Raw genomic sequence first — 23,971 nt, forward strand, 5'->3', positions numbered from 1 at the left:
AAAGAATGAGACTCACATCCTGTCCAAAATACAGTATATACAATAATCAATATTTCCACAGTCAACACAACCGTAGTATAAAACCACACACCTTCTTACCCTATATTATATTTCCAGTTAATATATTCACATGAGGTCTCAATGAACCAATTATTCATCAATTGAGTGAACCATAAGTGTCGAAACCTGCTCTGAAAACACACCCGTAAACCAATATATATATTTATATTTCATTATATGGCTAGTAGAAACATAATATGCTAGCGGGTATTAGTGTGTTACATCATGTAGTATATTTAGAAAGTATATTGGTAAGATTTTTGAGGCAAAGTTGAAAAAAATATGTTGATGTGTAACCTTGAGAGGTGTTGGTGATGGTTCACTTCTGAGACTAACATTAGTTCTTGTCTTGTGCAGGTTGCGCGAGGATGCTTTCCAGTCTACTACTACATATTACCACCTTCCTCACCTCAATTGGTCTAGGTGAGTCTACCTGGATCACCTTCCAGTTTCCAGGTGAGTTAAATGATTGGGCTTCCTGTACATCGTAGACTCCTGGGACTACTAACACGTGCAGTTAGAGTGTATTCATTGGTTATATTAGTTACCCATCAATCTAAGCATCCAAGGTCATAGGATATTGATGACCCTATTGCTAGAGTTCAGGGTGAGTATTGTAATTCTGTAATACCATTCTATCTTTTCTGATACCGTGGGAGTGAACTATTAAAGATCTTAAAAAAAAATAATTGGCAATTATACGGAACTATTGAATTTTTTATCCCATTGTAGTATAATTTCTTTTAATATATATATACAAAGAGGTATAAATCTTTGTATATATATTGTTTACTGTTATCTCTATTTTTCCCTCGCCTCTCGATCGACACCATGCCTAACCCTTCTAGGGTAGGGTAGGTGCCAGAGCCCGAGCCTTTAGCTCATAAGACTGTCATTCCCATTTACCCCCCTTGGGGCGGGGATGGCAGACCAGAGAGGCCTAGCTTGTGGCTAGGCCTGGGGACAGTTGGTCCCAAAGATGAGGAGGTACTTGTGCCTCCTCCCATGGGAGACTTAGGTCTCAGACACTCCCTAAAGAGGGAGCCAAGGCCGGGCCACCACTTGGACAAGGCCAGGGCCGGGAGAATACCGGCTAATCTTTAACTAACTAACTAACCTCGCCCCTCGTGGGCCCTTACCTTCGAGTCCCTGCTAGTTCTAGTTCTGTATTTTAGGGATTAAAGTATTATTGACTGGTATTGTAGAGGTGAAATATTGTCTTAATTTGTAATCATTAGACTTTGAACCTAATAAAGCAAATTAGTACTGAACATTTTGTGTATTGGTAGGAGTTTTGAGTGTTCTTTCCTATATTTGTCGCGAGTATTATACTTTTATGTAATATACAGGCAGTTCACCTGTACCTTAAATAAGCCTTCTCACAACCGAAGGACCCGGGTTCGGTTCCGAGCAAGTAGATATAAATGGGCAGGTCTCATTACATCTGTTGCCCATGCTCACCTACTAGTAAATAGGTACCTGGGTTTTAGACTATTGTGGATGGCATTCCTGGGAAGGAGAGGTGGGGGGGGGGTTATAGAACAACCTGACCTGACTTGAATCAGTATATCACCTAGGCTACGAGGGTCCATTGTGATTTGTGAAACCAAGAATCAGAACGTGATTATGACTTACCGTGCGTACATGGAATACAAACATGATTAGCTGACTATTGTACTGTTCCCTCCGTGGGTGTTTTCTGTGCTTGCTTAATAACAATATCTATATTCCTACCAGTACATGTACAAGGTATACAGACCATAACTGACATCAGTGACATACTACTATATAGAAAGTCACTTGTTATGCTGAGCATTTCCCGCAAATTAGTCGGTTTTGTCCCAGGATGCGACCCACACCATCCACTAACACCCAGGTACCCATTTTACTGATGGGTGAACGGGGACAGCCATGTATTTCTGTATTTATTGGTACTGTAGTATGTTCTAATTGGTTAAATTGTTCTTATAGACGACCATATAACTTAACGAAACCTAACGTAACTTAACCTAAATAACTAATGTCGAGAAAATAGCAAAAATTCTTAAGAGAAATATATTTGATTCAGAAGGACCTTATAACCTGTATATTAATCAGTGTATAAAGAGGAACTGCGCCGTCTGATACATAAACTTTTGGACACAGTAGACAGCCCATTGTTAGTGGTTTATCAACTTCATATATTTTTACGTTTATTGTGAAATTCTTTCGTAATGATTAGCAACATATAAAAGTGTTGTGGGGGGGGAGGTTAGTTAGTTTATTATGTTTATTATGCACCCCATACCCATCCTGTGGGCGGTAGTCAAAAGATTACAAAGGTACATAATGGGTCCAGGGACTGGACCCCAGAGTTTTGATAGCTGAACTGGAGTTTACCTGGAGAGAGTTCCGGGGGTCAACGCCCCCGCGGCCCGGTCTGTGACCAGGCCTCCTGATGGATCAGAGCCTGATCAACCAGGCTGTTGCTGCTGGCTGCACGCAAACCAACGTACGAGCCCGGTGGCCTGGTGGCTAAAGCTTCCGCTTCACACACGGAGGGCCCGGGTTCGATTCCCGGCGGGTGGAAACATTTCGACACGTTTCCTTACACCTGTTGTCCTGTTCACCTAGCAGCAAATAGGTACCTGGGTGTTAGTCGACTGGTGTGGGTCGCATCCTGGGGGACAAGATTAAGGACCCCAATGGAAATAAGTTACAGTCCTCGATGACGCACTGACTTTCTTGGGTTATCCTGGGTGGCTAACCCTCCGGGGTTAAAAATCCGAACGAAATCTTAGCCCGGCTGGTCAGGAACCGACTTTAGGTGCTTGTCCAGTGCCAGCTTGAAGACTGCCAGGGGTCTGTTGGTAATCCCCCTTATGTATGCTGGGAAACAGTTGAACAGTCTCGGGCCCCTGACACTTATTGTATGGTCTCTTAACGTGCTAGTGACACCCCTGCTTTTCATTGGGGGGATGGTGCATCATCTGCCAAGTCTTTTGCTTTCGTAGTGAGTGATTTTCGTGTGCAAGTTCGGTACTAGTCCCTCTAGGATTTTCCAGGTGTATATAATCATGTATCTCTCCCTCCTGCGTTCCAGGGAATACAGTTTTAGGAACCTCAAGCGCTCCCAGTAATTGAGGTGTTTTATCTCCGTTATGCGCGCCGTGAAGGTTCTCTGTACATTTTCTAGGTCAGCAATTTCACCTGCCCTGAAAGGTGCTGTTAATGTGCAGCAATATTCCAGCCTAGATAGAACAAGTGACCTGAAGAGTGTCATCATGGGCTTGGCATCCCTCGTTTTGAAGGTTCTCATTATCCATCCTGTCATTTTTCTAGCAGGAAATCCACTAGGAATTTTTATTGACCTAAGAAAAGCTTTTGACACAGTAGACCACGACATCCTACTCCACAAACTTGATCATTACGGTATAAGAGGCCATGCGCTTGCTTATTTCAAATCTTACATTACTAATAGGTATCAGTATGTCACCATTAAAGACACAGCATCAGCAACACGGCCACTTGATACTGGAGTTCCGCAGGGAAGTGTCCTTGGTCCCCTGCTCTTCCTCATATACATCAATGACCTTCCAAACGTATCCCAACACCTGAAACCCATTCTCTTTGCTGACGACACGACTTATGTCATCTCTCACCCTAATCTTGCCACCCTCAACACCACTGTGAATGAGGAGCTGATCAAAATATCGACTTGGATGACAGCCAATAAACTTACGCTTAACACTGACAAAACCTACTATATTATGTTTGGTAGCAGAGCAGGAGATGCACAAATTAACATTAAGATTGACAACACTCTAATTACCAGAAATAATGGGGGCAAATTCCTAGGCTTATACCTTGACAACAACTTGAATATCAGCACCCATATCCAGCATATAACCAAAAAAGTATCCAAAACGGTTGGGATCCTCTCCAAGATACGATACTACGTGCCGCAAAATGCCCTTCTCACACTATACCACTCACTTATTTATCCATACCTCACCTATGATATTTGTGCTTGGGGATCAACTGCAGCAACACACCTAAAGCCAATAATAACCCAACAAAAAGCTTCAGTAAGAATAATCACTAAATCCCATCCCTGGCAACACACCCCCCCACTCTTCATAGACCTAAACTTACTCCCTGTTCAGTACATCCACACTTACTACTGTGCAATCTACATCTACAGGGCCTTAAACTCTAATATCAACCTTGGCCTAAAACGCTTTCTTGATAGTTGTGACAGAACCCACAGGCATAACACCAGACACAAACATCTCTACAACATTCCCCGTGTCCGACTAAACCTTTACAAAAATTCAATATATGTCAAAGGCCCTAAAATCTGGAATACCCTACCTGAGAACTCTAGAACTGCAGACACGTTCATCACCTTCAAAACTACCATTAGAAAACATCTTATCTCCCTGATACACCCTGTCAACTAACTACACGAATACCACCTGGTGGTTCACACTTACACTCACTGACTCATTTGACCATAAACAGAAATATTAATCTCAATATTAAAATAATGAATCCTGTGATACTCCAATACTGAAACTATGTACTGTGCCAAAACAAAAGCATTTACATTGCTAAACTCACAAACTAGTATTTAGTCACTTAGCCATAATACCAACTTACCTCATAATTTGTAATATTTTACAATTAAGAATAAAACTAAGTCTGCCCGAAATGCCTAGCCATGCTAAGCGTTCTAGTGGTACACTCTGTAATCACTATTTTACTACATGTAAACCACACAATAACCAAATTTCTGTAAACTCACCATTGTAATCCTTATAGAGAATAAACTTTGAATTTGATGCGATCGATACAGTGTTATGGTCCTTGAAGGTGAGATCCTCCGACATGATCACTCCCAGGTCTTTGACGTTGGTGTTTCGCTCTATTTTGTGGCCAGAATTTGTTTTGTACTCTGATGAAGATTTAATTTCCTCGTGTTTACCATATCTGAGTAATTGAAATTTCTCATCGTTGAACTTCATATTGTTTTCTGCAGCCCACTGAAAGATTTGGTTGATGTCCGCCTGGAGCCTTGCAGTGTCTGCAATGGAAGACACTGTCATGCAGATTCGGGTGTCATCTGCAAAGGAAGACACGGTGCTGTGGCTGACATCCTTGTCTGTCAGATATGAGGATGAGGAACAAGATGGGAGCGAGTACTGTGCCTTGTGGAACAGAGCTTTTCACCGTGCCTGCCTCGGACTTTACTCTGTTGACTACTACTCTGTGTTCTGTTAGTGAGGAAATTATAGATCCATCGACCGACTTTTCCTGTTATTCCTTTAGCACGCATTTTGTGCGCTATTACGCCATGGTCACACTTGTCGAAGGCTTTTGCAAAGTCTGTATATATTACATCTGCATTCTTTTTGTCTTCTAGTGCATCTAGGACCTTGTCGTAGTGATCCAATAGTTGAGACAGACAGGAGCGACCTGTTCTAAACCCATGTTGCCCTGGGTTGTGTAACTGATGGGTTTCTAGATGGGTGGTGATCTTGCTTCTTAGGACTCTTTCAAAGATTTTTATGATATGGGATGTTAGTGCTATCGGTCTGTGCTTCTTTGCTGTTGCTTTACTGCCCCCTTTGTGGAGTGGGTCTATGTCTGTTGCTTTTAGTAACTGTGGGACGACCCCCGTGTCCATGCTCCCTCTCCATAGGATGGAAAAGGCTCGTGATAGGGGCTTCTTGCAGTTCTTGATGAACACGGAGTTCCATGAGTCTGGCCCTGGGGCAGAGTGCATAGGCATGTCATTTATCGCCTGTTCGAAGTCATTTGGCGTCAGGATAACATCACATAGGCTTGTGTTAACCAAATTCTGTGGCTCTCTCATAAAAAATTCATTTTGATCTTCGACTCTCAGTCTAGTTAGTGGCTTGCTAAAAACTGAGTCATATTGGGACTTGAGTAGCTCACTCATTTCCTTGCTGTCATCTGTGTAGGACCCATCTTATTTAAGTAGGAGCCCAATACTGGACGTTGTTCTCGACTTCGATTTGGCATAGGAAAAGAAATACTTTGGGTTTCTTTCGATTTCATTTATGGCTTTTAGTTCTTCCCACGATTCCTGACTCCTATAAGATTCCTTTAGCTTAAGTTCGATGTTTGCTATTTCTCTGACCAGTGACTCCCTACGCATTTCAGATATATTGGCCTCCTTTAGCCGCTCTGTTATTCTTTTTCGTCGCCTGTAAAGGGAGCGCCTGTCTTTCTATTTTACATCTACTCTTCCTTTTTCTTAAAAGAATAAGCCTTGTGCATACATCGAGTGCCACCGAGTTAATCTGTTCTAGGCATAAGTTGGGGTCTGTGTTGCTTAGTCTATCTTCCCAGCTTATATCGGTTAGGACTTGGTTTACTTGGTCCCACTTTATGTTCTTGTTATTGAAGTTGAATTTGGTGAAGGCTTCCTCGTGACTAATCTCATTATGTCGCTCTGGGGCTCCGCACATAATGTCTGAACCTCGATTATGTTGTGATCTGAGTATATTGTTTTTGATATGGTGACATTTCGTATCAGATCATTATTGTTAGTGAAGATGAGGTCTAGTGTATTCTCCAGTCTAGTAGGTTCTATTATTTGCTGGTTTAAATTGAATTTTGTGCAGAGATTTAAAAGCTCGTGTGTGTGAGAGTTCTCGGCAGAGCTGCCTCCTGGTGTTATCACTGAAACAACATTATTTGCTATATTCCTCCATTTTAGGTGCCTTAAGTTGAAATCCCCCAGGAGCAAGATGTTGGGGGCAGGAGCTGGCAGATTTTCCAGACAGTGGTCAATTTTTAACAGCTGTTCCTGGAATTGCTGGGACGTTGCATCCGGAGGCTTGTAGACTACCACAATGACTAGGTTTTGGTTCTCGATCTTTACTGCTAAAACTTCCACTACATCATTTGAGGCATTAAGCAGTTCTGTGCAAACAAGCGACTCTGTGATATACAGGCCAACCCCCTCCCTTTTGCCTGTTCACTCTGTCACATCTGTATAGGTTGTAACCTGGGATCCATATTTCGTTGTCCAAGTGATCCTTTATGTGGGTCTCTGTGAAAGCCGTGAAGATTGCGTTTGCCCCTGCAAGCAGTCCACGAATGAAAGGTATTTTGTTGTTCGTTGCTGGCTTTAGACCCTGTATATTTGCAAAGAATGTCATCGGGCTGGTGGTATTGTTGGTACTGGGAGGGGGACTTTTTTTCCGGCATTAATGTCTGTATCTGTTGGTTTAGAGTGGAGGCCATCGACTGTGGTTCCATTCCAGGAATGACTGGATTTGGTGTACGATTTCTGCCATTTCCTGCCAGTTTTTTTTTTCCTTCCTGGCACTAAAAAACCTCTCCCTCTTGAGTGGCTGTGGCTACCCAGGTTTTCCCATGGCCTGGATGTTTTGTATCTTTTTGTCCCCTTTAGATGGTGTGCCTGGCAATTTAAGTTATAGCACTGTCTTTCCTGTACTGAAGAGGGACACATTTCAGGGTGAAAAACCTTACAGGAAGGGAGTTTGCATTTTCCTGTTGTCATATGGGCACGACATTTTCTAGGGTGGTCATGGTTGCACGTCCCATCTGTTTTTCCAGATTTCCCATGCCTACAGATACCAAGTGCATAGTATGTGCACAGGCTTGGTTTCCGTTTGCCTTGGGTTTCTGTAACTGTATTCCCTGTTGGTGCATGTTTAACTGTCTCTTTCCTATCCTCACTAGCACCAACAATGGGGCTCTCACCAGTTGTTTTTGGTAATATATTCTCACTACTGCTAGTGGAGTCCTCTTGTTTGCTATTTCCTGTGGTATTACTAGTTTGTAATATTGGTTTTATCTTGTCCTTGACTACACTTGTTTCCCTACTACAGCTCCTGTCTCCCTCGAGGTCATGTATATGCATTCCCTCCTGCGTATATTTACTGACTACCTGGACAAAATCTCCACCCTCACCATTACTGTCTCCCAGGACAGCACCTCCAGCTTCACCATTACTGTCTCCCAGGACAGCACCTCCAGTTTCACCATTACTGTCTACCAGGACAGCACTATCAGCCCCACATTTACTGACTACCGGGGCAGCACCTCCAGCCTTAGTTTCTGATTACATGGCCAGCATCAAGGGCGAAACCATCCAGCCCATACTTACCCAAAAACACTTTCCTGATTTAATACTGCTTGTAGATAGTTCTTGGATATCTGCACAAGGGGCGTGACACCAATTTTCACAAAAATGACAATTTATCCATGTGGAAGCCCGTTTGTTTGATTTACTGCAGACTACACAGAGCTTCATAGTGTGATTTGAATCGTTGATTTACTGTAATTCTACTAGTAACCTCTTGAATATTCTACTAATAACTTCCTTAAAGTGAAGCTCTAGGCATCTGTATTTCTATTTCTAACTGTACTTGTATATTAATACAGCTTACCGGAGTACGTTTGTTTAATATTTATTGTTTGTGTTTGATAAGGGCGCCTAAAACCCCGTCTGTTTAGTCTGCTGTATTGTCCAACAAATCCATTTACAACCGGTCAAGGGTTCGGACCGGTCAAGGGTTCGGACCGGTCAAGGGTTCGGAACCAGTCGGATCTGATCAGTGGGTCACTTACTTAAAACATACTGGTCGGTGATTTGGGCTAACACATGAAGGAACTACTGGAAATTATCTAACCGAGTAATATGCGATTTGATTGATACAAAAGCATAACTTGAGCGTTGAAGAACCGGTGATTGCTGGCAGCTCCTACAATGACGAACGGTCGAGCTTCAACCCTTGTTTATCGATCACTGTATCTAGCTTTTCTAGGTTTTTCCGTCTCCACCACAACAAATGCTATATTATCACTATGGTTGACTGATGGAATTTTTGGAGGAAACACACTTTTTCTGTAGTAATATTTGCTTTTCGTTGTGTATATTGCGAGAGTAAAGTCCAAGGCAGCTATGGTGAAAAGCTCTGTTCCACAACGCACAGTACTCGCTCCCATCTCGTTTCTCATCCTCATATCTGACATAGACAAGGATGTCAGCCACAGCACCGTGTATTCATTTTTGCAGATGACACCCGAATCTGCATGATAGTGTCTTCCATTGCAGACACTGCAAGGCTCCAGGCGGACATCAACCAAATCTTTCAGTGGGCTGCAGAAAACAATATGAAATTCAATGATGAGAAATTTCAATTACTCAGATATGGTAAACGAGGAAATTAAAACTTCATCAGAGTACAAAACAAATTCCGGCCACAAAATAGAGCGAAAAACCAACGTCAAAGACCTGGGAGTGATCATGTCGGAGGATCTCACCTTCAAGGACCATAACATTGTATCAATCGCAGCTGCTAGAAAAATGACAGGATGCATAATGAGAACCTTCAAAACTAGGGATGCCAAGCCCATGATGGCACTCTTCAGGTCACTTGTTCTATCTAGGCTGGAATATTGCTCCACACTAACAGCCCAGTGGCCTGGTGGCTAAAGCTCCCGCTTCACACACGGTGGGCCCGGGTTCGATTCCCGGCGGGTGGAAACATTTCGACACGTTTCCTTACACCTGTTGTCCTGTTCACCTAGCAGCAAATAGGTACCTGGGTGTTAGTCGACTGGTGTGGGTCGCGTCCTGGGGGAAAAGATTGAGGACCCCAATGGAAATAAGTTAGACAGTCCTCGATGACGCACTGACTTTCTTGGGTTATCCTGTGTGGCTAACCCTCCGGGGTTAAAAATCCGAACGAAATCTTATCTTATCTTACCTTTCAAGGCAGGTGAAATTGCTGACCTAGAAAATGTACAGAGAACCTTCATGGCGCGCATAATGGAGATAAAACACCTAAATTACTGGGAGCGCTTGAGGTTCCTGAACCTGTATTCCCTGGAACGCAGGCGGGAGAGATACATGATTATATACACCTGGAAAATCCTAGAGGGACTAGTACCGAACTTGCACTCGAAAATCACTCACTACGAAAGCAAAAGACTTGGCAGACGATGCAACATCCCCCCAATGAAAAGCAGGGGTGTCACTAGCACGTTAAGAGACCATACAATAAGTGTCAGGGGCCCGAGACTGTTCAACTGCCTCCCAGCATACATAAAGGGGATTACCAACAGACCCTTGGCAGTCTTCAAACTGGCACTGGACAAGCACCTAAAGTCAGTTCCTGATCAGCCGGGCTGTGGCTCGTACGTTGGTTTGCGTGCAGCCAGCAGTAACAGTCAGGTTGATCAGGCTCTGATCCACCAGGAGGCCTGTAGACCGGGCCGCGGGGGCGTTAACCCCCGGAACTCTCTCCAGGTAAACTCCAGGTAATACCATATCATCACCTTATGTTCCAGTCTTGTAACTTGTACACAGAATTTAGCACCACCTACGTATGAAGGCTATTTTGTAGTTTAACAATATCCTAATGAATAATAATTCTACATAAACACTAAATAAGTCTTGTGTACTATTATGTAAAAAAAAAGGGGGGAAGGGGTGCTATTCTTGGTATATACTTTACAATACGTACAATAGTTATTTACTGTGCAAATTATTTTGGGACACATTTCTGCAGACAATGAAAAAAGTGAAGTTCTGATATGTTACTAGTAGCTTTATCTTATGCTTAACAATGGTTCATTACATGTAAACTACAATACCCTTGTATACACTTACAAAAACATTGAATATGATAGCAGTAATTATGGTGGTGACACAGGGGAATGGTTTGGAGTGGAGAGCAGCGTCAGTGGTCCGACCATCGCTCGGGGCAGCACCCTACAAGCCAGTCCCAGCCCTCAGGTCCTCCTCCTCTCCAACGAGATCGACTCCTGGATGGCTCAGGCAGAGGAGTCTGTGGAGAACATGCCTTTTCATCTTTCGCAGGTTAGTATTTTTGCTTCGTTCATGGAGGATTTTTATTTTTGTGTGTAGTTTTAGGAAAAATATTTGTGGGGTCTTAATTGGTCCGATAATTGGAGTCTTGAAGACCCTGATCTAGTTTAATCTGCAAGAAAGACTGCTGGCTTTTTTTTACCTGGAGTATACCTGGAGAGAGTTTCGGGAGTTAACGCCCCCTCGGCCCGGTCTGTGACCAGGCCTCGTGATGGATCACGGTCTGATCAGCCAGGCTGTTACTGCTGGCTGCACGCAATCCAACGTACGAAATACAGCCGGGCTGGTCAGGTACTGACTATAGATGCCTGTCCACTGCCTTCTTGAAGACAGCCAGGGGTCTATTGGTAATCCCCCTTATGTATACTGGGAGGCAGTTGAACAGTCTTGGACCCCTGACACTTATTGTGTTGTCTCTTATCGTGCTACTGGCACCCCTGCTTGTTATTGCTGGAATGTTACATCGTCTGCAGTCTTGCTTTCATAGGGAGTGATTTTCGTGTGTAGTAATGCAGTTGACAAATATTTTTTTTCCAAACGAGAGTAAGTACTTTCTATTCCAGGTCTCGACAGAGGAAATTGGTCAATCCATGATGGAAAACATGTACTCTGCATCAAACTTGCCACTTGGATTTAGTTACACATAGTTAATGTGAAAATTTGTCTGGACTGCCTCCATGTGAGTTGTCTACCCTGGCAAGCTCTGTTGACACGGAGCCCTGAGGCTGGTACCTCAGCCTCACAAGTGGCTTATAAGACAGATTTCCATAAATGACTGATGTTGCAAGAAATCTCGCCTGCATGCACGTATAAAGGACTAACTTACTTGGTGTTGGAGAATGTATCCCGATCTTCAACCTCCCTAAGCTTTAGTCCCATGGACTTCCCCTCAGAATTACGTGCAACCGGGAGCCTTAATTCCTGCAATATTCAGTCTATATTAGTGACCTGCCTGCACCTCAGAAATTCCTGTTTCCAAGGGGGTGTATCCCCTAGTATAACTATGCAGAAATGGACACGAGCTTCTAAGCCTGACGGAGTGACGCCGGTACGTACTGGTCACGGGCCACCTGTCTGTACAAAGGCCCACAGCTCAACTCACTCGCAATTTCCCCCAGAAACTGGCCAGAATCCCGAGAAGGAAAGGGAGGTCTTGTCCAGTATTGGGCCCTTACTTAAACAAGATGGGTCCTACACAGATGACAGCAAGGAAATGAGTGAGCTACTCAAGTCCCAATATGACTCAGTTTTTAGCAAGCCACTAACCAGACTGAGAGTCGAAGATCAAAATGAATTTTTTATGAGAGAGCCACAGAATTTGGTTAACACAAGCCTATCTGATGTTATCCTGACGCCAAATGACTTCGAACAGGCGATAAATGACATGCCCATGCACTCTGCCCCAGGGCCAGACTCATGGAACTCAGTGTTCATCAAGAACTGCAAGAAGCCCCTATCACAAGCCTTTACCATCCTATGGAGAGGAAGCATGGACACGGGGGTCGTCCCACAGTTACTAAAAACAACAGACATAGCCCCACTCCACAAAGGGGGCAGTAAAGCAACAGCAAAGAACTACAGACCGATAGCACTAACATCCCATATCATAAAAAATCTTTGAAAGGGTCCTAAGAAGCAAGATCACCACCCATCTAGAAACACATCAGTTACACAACCCAGGGCAACATGGGTTTAGAACAGGTCGCTCCTGTCTGTCTCAACTATTGGATCACTACGACAAGGTCCTTGATGCACTAGAAGACAAAAAGAATGCAGATGTAATATATACAGACTTTGCAAAAGCCTTCGACAAGTGTGACCATGGCGTAATAGCGCACAAAATGCGTGCTAAAGGAATAACAGGAAAAGTCGGTCGATGGATCTATAATTTCCTCACTAACAGAACACAGAGAGTAGTAGTCAACAGAGTAAAGTCCGAGGCAGCCACGGTGAAAAGCTCTGTTCCACAAGGAACAGTACTCACTCCCATCTCATATCTGACATAGACAAGGATGTCAACCACAGCACCGTGTCTTCCTTTGCAGATGACACCCGAATCTGCATGACAGTGTCTTCCATTGCAGACACTGCAAGGCTCCAGGCGGACATCAACCAAATCTTTCAATGGGCTGCAGAAAACAATATGAAGTTCAACGATGAGAAATTTCAATTACTCAGATATGGTAAACACGAGGAAATTAAATCTTCATCAGAGTACAAAACAAATTTTGGCCAAAAAATAGAGCGAAACACCAACGTCAAAGACCTGGGAGTGATCATGTCGGAGAATCTCACCTTCAAGGACCATAACATTGTATGAATCGCATCTGCTAGAAAAATGACAGGATTGACAATGAGAACCTTCAAAACTAGGGAGGCCAAGCCCATGATGACACTCTTCAAATCACTTGTTCTATCTAGGCTGGAATATTGCTGCACACTAACAGCACCTTTCAAGGCAGGTGAAATTGCTGACCTAGAAAATGTACAGAGAACCTTCACAGCGCGCATAACGGAGATAAAACACCTCAATTACTGGGAGCGCTTGAGGTTCCTGAACCTGTATTCCCTGGAACGCAGGCGAGAGAGATACATGATTATATACACCTGGAAAATCCTAGAGGGACTAGTATCGAACTTGCACACGAAAATCACTCACAACGAAAGCAAAAGACTTGGCAAACGATGCAACATCCCCCAATGAAAAGCAGGGGTGTCACTAGCACGTTAAGAGACCATACAATAAGTGTCAGGGGCCCGAGACTGTTCAACTGCCTCCCAGCATACATAAGGGGGATTACCAACAGACCCCTGGCAGTCTTCAAGCTGGCACTGGACAAGCACCTAAAGTCGGTTCCTGATCAGCCGGGCTGTGGCTCGTTGGTTTGCGTGCAGCCAGCAGTAACAGCCTGGTTGATCAGGCTCTGATTCACCAGGAGGCCTGGTCACAGACCGGGCTGCGGGGGCGTTGATCCCCGGAACTCTCTCCAGGTATGGGCCTGACGGAGGAGGACATCTACGGTACGTCGAGGTGCCTCCACCAGATTTCCCCAGGTCTAGTATGTGAAAACACGTGAGGGCACCGCCTGCTGATCACAGCACTTGTTGCTCCAACGGTGTCTGGTCTTAGAAGAAAGGCACTGCGGTCTCAAAACCCAGTGTCCAACATTCAAACTTGGGCTGCCAGTTCTCCCTGGCTAATATAACCTAGTGTTTGCCTTCATTATCGGCTTATTACTACCTACGTTAAGGTCTTAGGACTACATTATTAATATCTACAATTGCCTCAATAATCCTAGTACATGTATTAGTGTACTAACAGTATAACTACCTACCATCTATCAATTAATTGTACCTTTCCAACCACCTTCGCCAACCCGGGTGTGTGTTGGGTGGGTGTAAGGGCCACCCGACCCAGCCGTTCCATCCGAGACCTGATGGGATCTTTGTACGACTTATGTGCCCTGTGGAATTTTAGAACCGAATAAATTTCCACAGTTAAAATTTGACAAGTGTAATAATGGATTAAAATTAATTGTTCCATACAATTAATTTACAATTTCTAGTTTTACATAATTAGATTTTGATTGTGCCGTATGGACTGGTGTATTTTTTCAGGTATATAGGAATAAGATTAAGGGAAAATGAAACTCTGGTCAGTTTACTGTTAGAAACAGAAATTTGTATTATTTTCACACTCGTTTACTGCTTTTTGTACAGGATAAAAGTTCAATCCTAGAATCAATAATTTTACAGGTAATGAAAATAATTTATGCAAGATTAGTCACTAGGCTCTGATCCACCAGGAGGCCTGGTCACAGACCGGGCCGCGGGGGCGTTGACCCCCGGAACTCCCTCCAGGTAAACTCCAGTGACAGGGTCCTAAGACCACAAGATAAATTATAACCTTGAACTATTTTCAAGAGTTCTAAAGGCATGCAAGGAGGAACCTAGCAACCCATTAATTAATCTCTTCAACAAATTACAGGAGAGTGTAGTACAGGATAGGTGGAAAATGGCTGTGATACTATTTATAAAGTGGGAGATTTAGGTTTGTATCTTCAAATTGTAGCCCGATTTGCCCACTTTCAGTTGTGGGGAAAGTTGGTGGAATTCGAATTATTGTATTTTAACCATGGGGGAGCGCTAAAACCGTAGGATTATATAGCGTACGTGGGGGAAGGGGATGGAAGGTATTCAGACTAAATTCAGGGAACCGGAGCACAGATCCAATTCCCTAGATCAAGAGCCCCTCACCAGCGTCAAGGAACCTCCCTTGAGGGGGTAGAATTCGAAGGCACCTCGGAAGATAATTTTTCAATGAATCTCGGCACAGTTTTACAAAGGGTGCTTTTTGTCTTGTTAATTTACTAACCTTTTTTTCCCACTAAGGTACTTTAGAAGGTAGATGGAAAAAACAAAGAATAAGATAGTAAGGCCTTTGATAGTGCTCTACACAGGAGTTTATAAAATTGCTCACAGTGTCCAGAATATCTTGTTGTCAATTTTGTCAAGGTTGAGAACCAAAACAATCATAGTACTAGGGGGAGAGAACAATCATAGTACTAGGGGGAGAGAACAATCATAGTACTAGGGGGAGAGAACAATCATAGTACTAGGGGGAGAGAACAATCATAGTACTAGGGGGAGAGAACAATCATAGTACTAGGGGGAGAGAACAATCATAGTACTAGGGGGAGAGAACAATCATAGTACTAGGGGGAGAGAACAATCATAGTACTAGGGGGAGAGAACAATCATAGTACTAGGGGGAGAGAACAATCATAGTACTAGGGGGAGAGAACAATCATAGTACTAGGGGGAGAGAACAATCATAGTACTAGGGGGAGAGAACAATCATAGTACTAGGGGGAGAGAACAATCATAGTACTAGGGGGAGAGAACAATCATAGTACTAGGGGGAGAGAACAATCATAGTACTAGGGGGAGAGAACAATCATAGTACTAGGGGGAGAGAACAATCATAGTACTTGGGGGAGAGAACAATCATAGTACTTGGGGGAGAGAACACAACTTTGTAGTAACCACAGTCATTGGCCAGACTTCAAATACCTTTTATTGTACAGCAATAAAGGAATGGAACAGACTGCCTGTACATGTCAAAGCCAGTCATAGCATGAACCAGTTCAAGAAGACTGCCAAAATGTTTCTGATGAATGTAGTGACAGTAAAGGAAGGGAATGATTTTTATTTTTTTTTTAGCTAACACGCTTGTAATTTTACCTTATTCCTAGTAATGACCCTCGTGTAGTAGATAGTCTTAATAGTATGATAATAAGATGTTATCTCCTTTACAGAATAATAATAAGATATCATCATTATATTATAATAATAAGGTAAAAGGACCCCAAAGGAAATAAGTCACTCTGACTTTTTTGGGTTATCCCAGGTACTTTACACATATGCTGCTATGTATGATAATCTATGCAACTGTATTTGTGTATACCTGAATAAACTTAGACAGTAGCGGCAGAATAGTAGAAAGTGTAGCAGAAATTATCTCCTGGGTCATGGCATGGCTAACAGAGGCAACAGTTTGCATAAATGACAATAAACCAGGAATGGGAGTCTGTGTTGGGACCCTCGTTCATAATCCACATAAACGACATAGATGAGGCAATAAATGGCTATATAAGCAAGTTTGTTGATGACTAAAATAGGCTATCAAATAAATTCTGAGGTGGGCACTGGAGGACCTGAGGATGACCTGGTAAGAAACGGCAGATAGTTTGATGTGGATTAATGTAGTTCTAACCCAGGGAAAAGAAATAACATTGGCACTTATAAACTGAATCTGAATCCAAAAAGACTAGGCTGGTTAATAATAATCTAAAGCCAAGAGAACATTGCTTAAATGTTCACAAAAATTCTGACAATTCTTGGCTTATAATAGTTCTAAGGCTACAGTTTAACTTTAACTTTATATATCTTTGACTAGTCATAAGTGTACTGGGAAAATTTCCTACGAATATATGCTGAAGGCAGTAAATTTACACTCTGAAAATATAATATAGGGAGAAATACGAGTGAAGTGTACAAACGGAGAAAGAGAATATATAAAGGGAATATAAGTAACAATATACCTGGAGTGGGCTTCGGGGGTCAACGCCCCCGCGGCTCGGTCTGTGACCAGGCCTCATGGTGGATCAGGGCTTGATCAACCAGGCTGTTAGTGTTGGCCATACGCAAACTGACAAACCACAGCCCAGCTGGTCAGGTACAGACCTTAGGTGTCTGTCCAGCGCCTTCCTGAAGACAGTCAGGGTCTAACTTTAAATATAGCGTGAAGAGGTGCATCAGTGATGTGGTTGGATGTGAATTAAACCTTCCTAGCATGGGTCAGTAGACCTTAAATGTTCCACTGCTCTTCCAACATTCCTCTAAAATTAAAAATGTTACTTACACATTATTTTAATTGGTGTTATTCATACTTTTGGTTTTCATTCTTCGTTAATTTTACCTTTGATGTTCTAGTCAAGCCTTAAAAGTCTAGTTTAAGAAACGTTTTCAGGTATTAAATGCCTTAAATGGGTCGTCTGATGATAGTGACGATGACCCAGACAGGATCTTCCAAGAAGCAGGCTCTTACTGTACGTCTTGCCACCTCCTCTCCAATATGGTGATTGGTTTTTCACGTTTGGGGGGACCTATAGATGTTATGGCCAACTTTCTGGTGAAGGTGTGCTTCATAGTAGGCTACAAGTCCATCTCAGTGTGCCGAGGAATAATCAACCAGGACAAGGTGGGTGCTGGGTCTTACTTCCCTAGAGAAATTGTTGTAGGATAGTTTTGGTTAGAGTATCTTAAAAGGGTAGTTAGTTAATATCTTTTAATATGTGCCTCGTACCCATTTTGTGGGCGGTAGTCAAATGTTAGGGGTGCATGGGTACCTTCTTCATGGGGAAATGGAACAGAATTCCTCCTTCGTAAGACATCGTGTCATAAGAGGCGACTAAAATGCCAGGAGCAATAACCCCTTCTCCTATATACATTACTAAATTTATAAAGAGAAATTTTCGTTTTTCTTTTTGGGCCACCCTGCTGCGATGGGATACTGCTGGTGTGTTGAAGAATGGGTACCTCTGTAATCTTTTGATTACTGCCCAGAGGGTGGGTATAGGGGCGTGTGCTTGATTCTGGCTTATCAGTAATACATTTGGAGCCACTCACATTTTGATCAATGCTGATTGTCATTACCCTTAAGGGAAGTCCAGTTCCTTGGATCAAGAGAACATTTAGGCATGATGTGCTCTTGATCCAAGGAATTAGACTTCTTCCATGGATAGAACGTGACTGCTTCCCATTCACTAGATGCTATATGACCCCTTACTGATTCAGTGCTTTTTTCCTAATTAAAATAAGACTATTCAGGTGTTGTATGACCCTATGATTGTTAAGGCTTTCCCATAAATGTACATTATATGTATTGATTTTTATGCACTTTATGTATTTCAGGACCGTCTTGAGTTTATACTAAGGAACACCAATGCTGATGCAGACGAAGTGTGTTCACTAACTCTTGGTAGCCAAGGATGTGGAGTTTTCAGGCGTCCTCCCTGGAATGTTGCTATCCCACCACCACTGTTATCAGAGTCCCACACTCACCGTCACAGTCAGTCGTCCAACAGAGATGGCTATTCCCGTGCTGTTAACACCTCGCCTGCACAGGTATTGCTAGGTAGTTAATGGCTTGGCTCAACTTCAAAAAGCAAATGTTAAAGTATTTGGTGAATGGTTTTTTGTACAGTCCCTGAAAAGTTGAATTCGTTCAAAAATTTTCCTGAGCTGCAAATCGCAGGCACAAGTTTTTCAAAGTGATGCAACTTTCTTGTGGTCACATTTAGACTTCTGTGATTTGAACTAATTTATTTTGGTAATATGGCAGGGAGGCATCTCGTCTCTGATTACTTCAGGCCTGAAATGAACCTTGATGTAGATCTTGGCACTCTGTAAAGAGGTCTAGGAGAAGGAACTCAGCCATGTAAAACAAAAGTTTGACATTGTACATTGCACTGTGAAAATATTTCAGTGGTCCATGAGCTAGAGGTAGTGTCATAGGGTAATTCAAAGTAAATGTATAAAGCTCTGAAGCTGAAATATAAACTCAGAATACGAACCACTAATCATATTAAATTCAAGAGCTGTAGCTCTACTATCACAAGGCCCAGAAACTAGAACTCGATTCTGTTATAAACTTCAAATCTTGAGATAAATTGGATAAGGCATTATGAAGTTCGAGATTTTAGGTCTTTTTATACACTTTTGAGTTAATTTTAAGCCTGTCATAATGCTCTGCATACAAGGAGCTTTTGGCATGTACACCCAACTACTATAATTCCTTGTACAACTATGTATTATGTACAAATAAAAATTATTATTATTAAGGTTAAGATGGACATGTGGAATATCAGATTTTTGTCTTAGTATTATGCCTGAGTTTTGTTGCAGTTATCAGGAAAGTTTCAGGGCTAGATTGATATAAGAATTTTGTCCTGTATATGTAGTATGCACAGTAGTAAGAGTGAATTTTATGTACATGTATATTAAGTAAGTTTTAGACTTCCGAAGAATGGGGAAGTGTGTAGCCTGGCCCTAGACTGGGTGATCATTCGTACAGCTGCTTTTTGTTGAACTATTGTTAGCTTTGGGTGTTTTGCTGTAGTAGATCCCCAGGCACAAATAGCATAGGTGAGGTATGGATGGATTAGAGTAGTATAATGTAAGTACATAGTATATTTTGAGGTGTGTACATAGTAACATATCTTAGGAGAGGATACCAGCTGATTAAGTAAGCTCTCTTCCTGGATTGGATGTGCTGAATGTGGGTATTGAATTTAAAGTTGCTGTCAAAGAACAGACCTAAGAATTTTCTTTCATTTTGTTTTGCAGTGGGGAAAAGACCTGTTGATTATAACATACAGTTGGACATTTGTAGCTCTTGTTCCCAAACATCATGTAGGTCTTGTCAATGTTGACAGTGAGTTTATTGATAGTCATCCAGGTAGATACCTTTATAAGATTCTCATTACCAGTGTTATTGGGAGAATTCTGACGTGGGTGGGAGATGACGAAAGTTGTCTGCAGACAGAAAAGGTCTTAAGTTGAGATGCATTTGGAAGATCATTGATACACGCATGGAAAAGCAGGAGGTCGAGAATACTGCCTTGGGGCACACCATGTCAAAGGGTTACAAACACGAGGTTATTCCCTTGATAAACATATTGATGGACTTTAGATATGCAAGCACATGCTCTCTGATACCATAATGTTGAAGTGTAAGGTGCAGGATGTTGTAGTCTGCTGTATTAAATGCTTTCCTAAGTTCTATAAAGAGGCACCTCCTAGTGGACATTCATTAAACTCAAGAGCTGCATAAAGTCTAGCATTTTTATAATTGCATTTTTTTGTGCTTTTATTTGATCTGAAACCAAAGTGGCAAGGGTTGAGTATATTGTGTGACACTAAGAGTGTATAATATCTTGTGGATTAATTTTTCAAAGATTTTGGATAACAGTGGCAAGTTAGATATGGGTCTATAGTTATTTACGTCAGTTGGGTCTTCATGTATTGGGGGTAACCCTTGCTATCCTAAGTATTATCAGGAATGTGTTGGTTTCTAATGATTTGTTGAGCAATATTACAATGGTGGGTGAAAGAACATGAGCTTCTCTTTTGAACAATAGTGGCAGTTCTTGTGCTGAGTTTCCTGACTTGTTTTTCAGTGAATTTATTATCAAAGGAACTTCAGTAGGATTAGTGAGAACTAGATGGGGGGAGTTTGCTCAGACTTTTAAAATTGGAAAAATTTATTTTTTATAGATTTGGTAGTTGCACAATGCCACTACTAATTTCAATAAAAAATTATCTCAAAAAATGTAGTGTATGGTATAGAAATTACCTGCCATATTCATTACAGGTGCAAATTGCTGCAGATTCATCAGAAAAGTCTCCATATCAATCTCAGAAACATGGCCATCAACAGCAGATTGCCTCTCAACCTGTCACACAAAGCAGCAGCAGTAGTAATGGCAATGGAGGTGGTAAAAGAGTGCTGAAGGTGTTGCATTTAACTGACCCCCATTTTGACCCAGACTACCTGATTGGCTCCAATGCAGTCTGTAATGCTCCTCTGTGCTGCAACTCTGATAGTGGTGAGACTGCTGTAACCTGCTGTGTATTTCTTTTAAATTTCAGTGCTGAGTTTATCCCAACTTTTGTGTACAGGAGGGTTCCGTTTTACAGCGCTTAGCTTAAGTGATTTTCAGTTATGCCCATTCTTCATTTATTCAGGCTACTGACAATAAATATGTTCACCACTCGCTACAAGCTAAGTGTGAAAATATTTTAAGGCAAGTAATGTATGTTCTACAGTGGCTGCAAAAAAATATACATTTCCAATGCAAAAAAAAAAATTATACACTAGATATTGGTGTATACATTTCACTTGGATTAATGCCATAAGAAAAGTGGGCAGAGCTTGTGACGGCTGAGTGTACTGGAGCTTGTCTTGCTCAAGCGTTCCCCATGCTTTACTGCTCTTCCAGAGTCGATGAGTAAGGGGGATTGCTACGTTGTTACTCGTTGCCCATTTTTTCACTCGACCATGCACTTTGCCACGCTATATCTCTGCTCCAAGTGGTCAGAATGGGTCAAACTGAACTTTCAGTTGTAGAGAAGACTCGTGCACTCACCCTATTAGAGTAAGGCATGTCTATGATATCCGTAGCTGCAGACCTGAAGGTGACCAGGATGACAATTTACAACCTGAAGAAAGCAGGTGCCTCACTCCCACCTGGTACCGTACCACCTAGGAAGGTGGGGTCTGGGGCCCCAAAAAAGACTTCTTTTCACACAGACAAGATCCTGAAGAGAAAAGTGTTATCAGATCCTGCCATAACAGCCGCAGACCTCAAGAAAAGCATCCTGCACTTCTGAAAGACGTAGTGTGAACCATTCAGCACCGACTGCAAAAGGACTTGAAAATGCCTGCTCGATGTGCCACCAAGAAGCCCATGCTAATTGAAACCATGACGAAATGGCTTCAGTTCTGCAAGACGTACAAGGATTGGACCTCAGACCAGTGGCAGAAGGTGATGTTGAGCAATGAGAATACCTTCAGGCTCGTCAGGACCGTGCATCATCCCAGTGGTGTCCCGTTATGACCCTTGGTATTCTGTGAAGACAGTGAAGCACGCTGAGTGTTATGGTCTGGGGTGCTTTTAGTGATTATAAGGGCAGAGGTGGACTATACTTTCTTCCTAAGAACATTACGATGAAGGGAAGTAATTATATAGAAGTGTTAAGGGACCACATGCTGACATTTTGGAACATTCACAAGTGATTTTTTTATTCATGATGGTGCTCCTGCCCACAAGTCAAAAGGAGTGAAAAAGTTCCTCGAGGACAATAATATCAGTGTTTTGGGGTGGCCAGGCAATTCCCCTGACCTAAATCCTATAGAGAATGCCTGGCATGTGATGAAAAATGAAATTGCAAAAGCTCGACCCACCAACATCATGGGCCTGAAGGAGGCACTGAAGAAGCTTTGGATCAACATAGACGTCTCCCTCTTCTCCACCCTCTCCACTTCAATGCCCAGGCGACTTCAGATGGTGATAAAGAACATTGGTAACATAACTAAGTACTAGTTGAATGCTAAAAATAAAATAAAATACATGTGCATACATTAAGTTGCATTTTTTAGTTTTATTGTCCAAAAATTGTTAATGTATAGAATTTTTTTGTGGCCACTGTATGTGCATTTTTTAGGCCTAGCTCTATTGCTCACTTAATGTCATAGTATGTAGTATAAACATGTTATGTGGCTTTTATATGCTTATTTTTGCTTTACAGTAGTAGCCCAGAACTTAATGTGCTGTATAAATGGGGCCTCCTGCACTATATACTTCAAGGCTTTAGGGTGTCTTGATGCTAGTAAAGAGCTCTTGAACCAAGGTTAAAATTGCCCTTATCCTTGAAATAAACCTGATTACCCTCCATTACCCATGAGCCTAGAGTTTCAAGCTTTCCCTTGAGGGTTAATTGGGTTTAAATCCTGTAGACTATGTGAGTTATTAAAGCTGCATGTCACTTGTGCACCATCAGTTAAGGATACTTATTAAAATATATCTTAAAGTAATATACATATAGAAAAAATGCAATAACATGATTTTGCTGTATATTTTGATGTTTCAGATTAGTTGAAGGCATTTTTAACTCTTGTACTTCATTTTTCAGCTAAAATACATAAATTATCACACTTTAATCGAAACTGCTGCTGCAATTGCATTTTATGGGAAAAATTTAGCCTTCAAGTAAACTCTCGGTATACTAATATATATATATATATATATATATATATATATATATATATATATATATATATATATATATATATATATATATATATATATATATATATATATTAATTTTTTTTTTTTTTTTTTTTCAAACAAGTCGGCCGTCTCCCACCGAGGCAGGGTGACCCAAAAAAGAAAGAAAATCCCCAAAAAGAAAATACTTTCATCATCATTCAACACTTTCACCACACTCGCACATTATCACTGCTTTTGCAGAGGTGCTCAGAATACAACAGTTTAGAAGCATATACGTATAGAGATACACAACATATCCCTCCAAACTGCCAATATCCCAAACCCCTCCTTTAAAGTGCAGGCATTGTACTTCCCATTTCCAGGATTCAAGTCCGACTATATGAAAATAACCGGTTTCCCTGAATCCCTTCACTAAATATTACCCTGCTCACACTCCAACAGATCGTCAGGTCCCAAGTATCATTCGTCTCCATTCACTCCTATCTAACACGCTCATGCACGCTTGCTGGAAGTCCAAGCCCCTCACCCACAAAACCTCCTTTACCCCCTCTTTCCAACCCTTTCGAGGACGACCCCTACCCCTCTTTCCTTCCCCTATAGATTTATATGCTTTCCATGTCATTCTACTTTGATCCATTCTCTCTAAATGACCAAACCACCTCAACAACCCCTCTTCTGC

General features: G+C 42.0%; 1 protein-coding gene across 1 annotated transcript in view; it reads left to right on the plus strand.

Moving 5' to 3' along the window:
• Positions 1 to 417: 417 nt before the first annotated feature.
• The window catches only part of LOC128705827 (sphingomyelin phosphodiesterase-like), a gene marked incomplete at its 3' end in the record, with an annotated part of 36,089 nt that continues 12,535 nt past the window's right edge, over positions 418 to 23,971 (plus strand). The window contains 5 exon segments of the mRNA XM_070081425.1: positions 418 to 516; positions 10,761 to 10,927; positions 17,469 to 17,699; positions 18,413 to 18,625; positions 20,874 to 21,108. Of these exon segments, the coding sequence (XP_069937526.1) occupies positions 429 to 516; positions 10,761 to 10,927; positions 17,469 to 17,699; positions 18,413 to 18,625; positions 20,874 to 21,108 (934 nt within the window).

Source organism: Cherax quadricarinatus, unplaced genomic scaffold (genome assembly GCF_038502225.1).
Source record: "Cherax quadricarinatus isolate ZL_2023a unplaced genomic scaffold, ASM3850222v1 Contig2692, whole genome shotgun sequence".
NCBI classification, from domain to species: Eukaryota; Metazoa; Arthropoda; class Malacostraca; order Decapoda; family Parastacidae; genus Cherax; species Cherax quadricarinatus.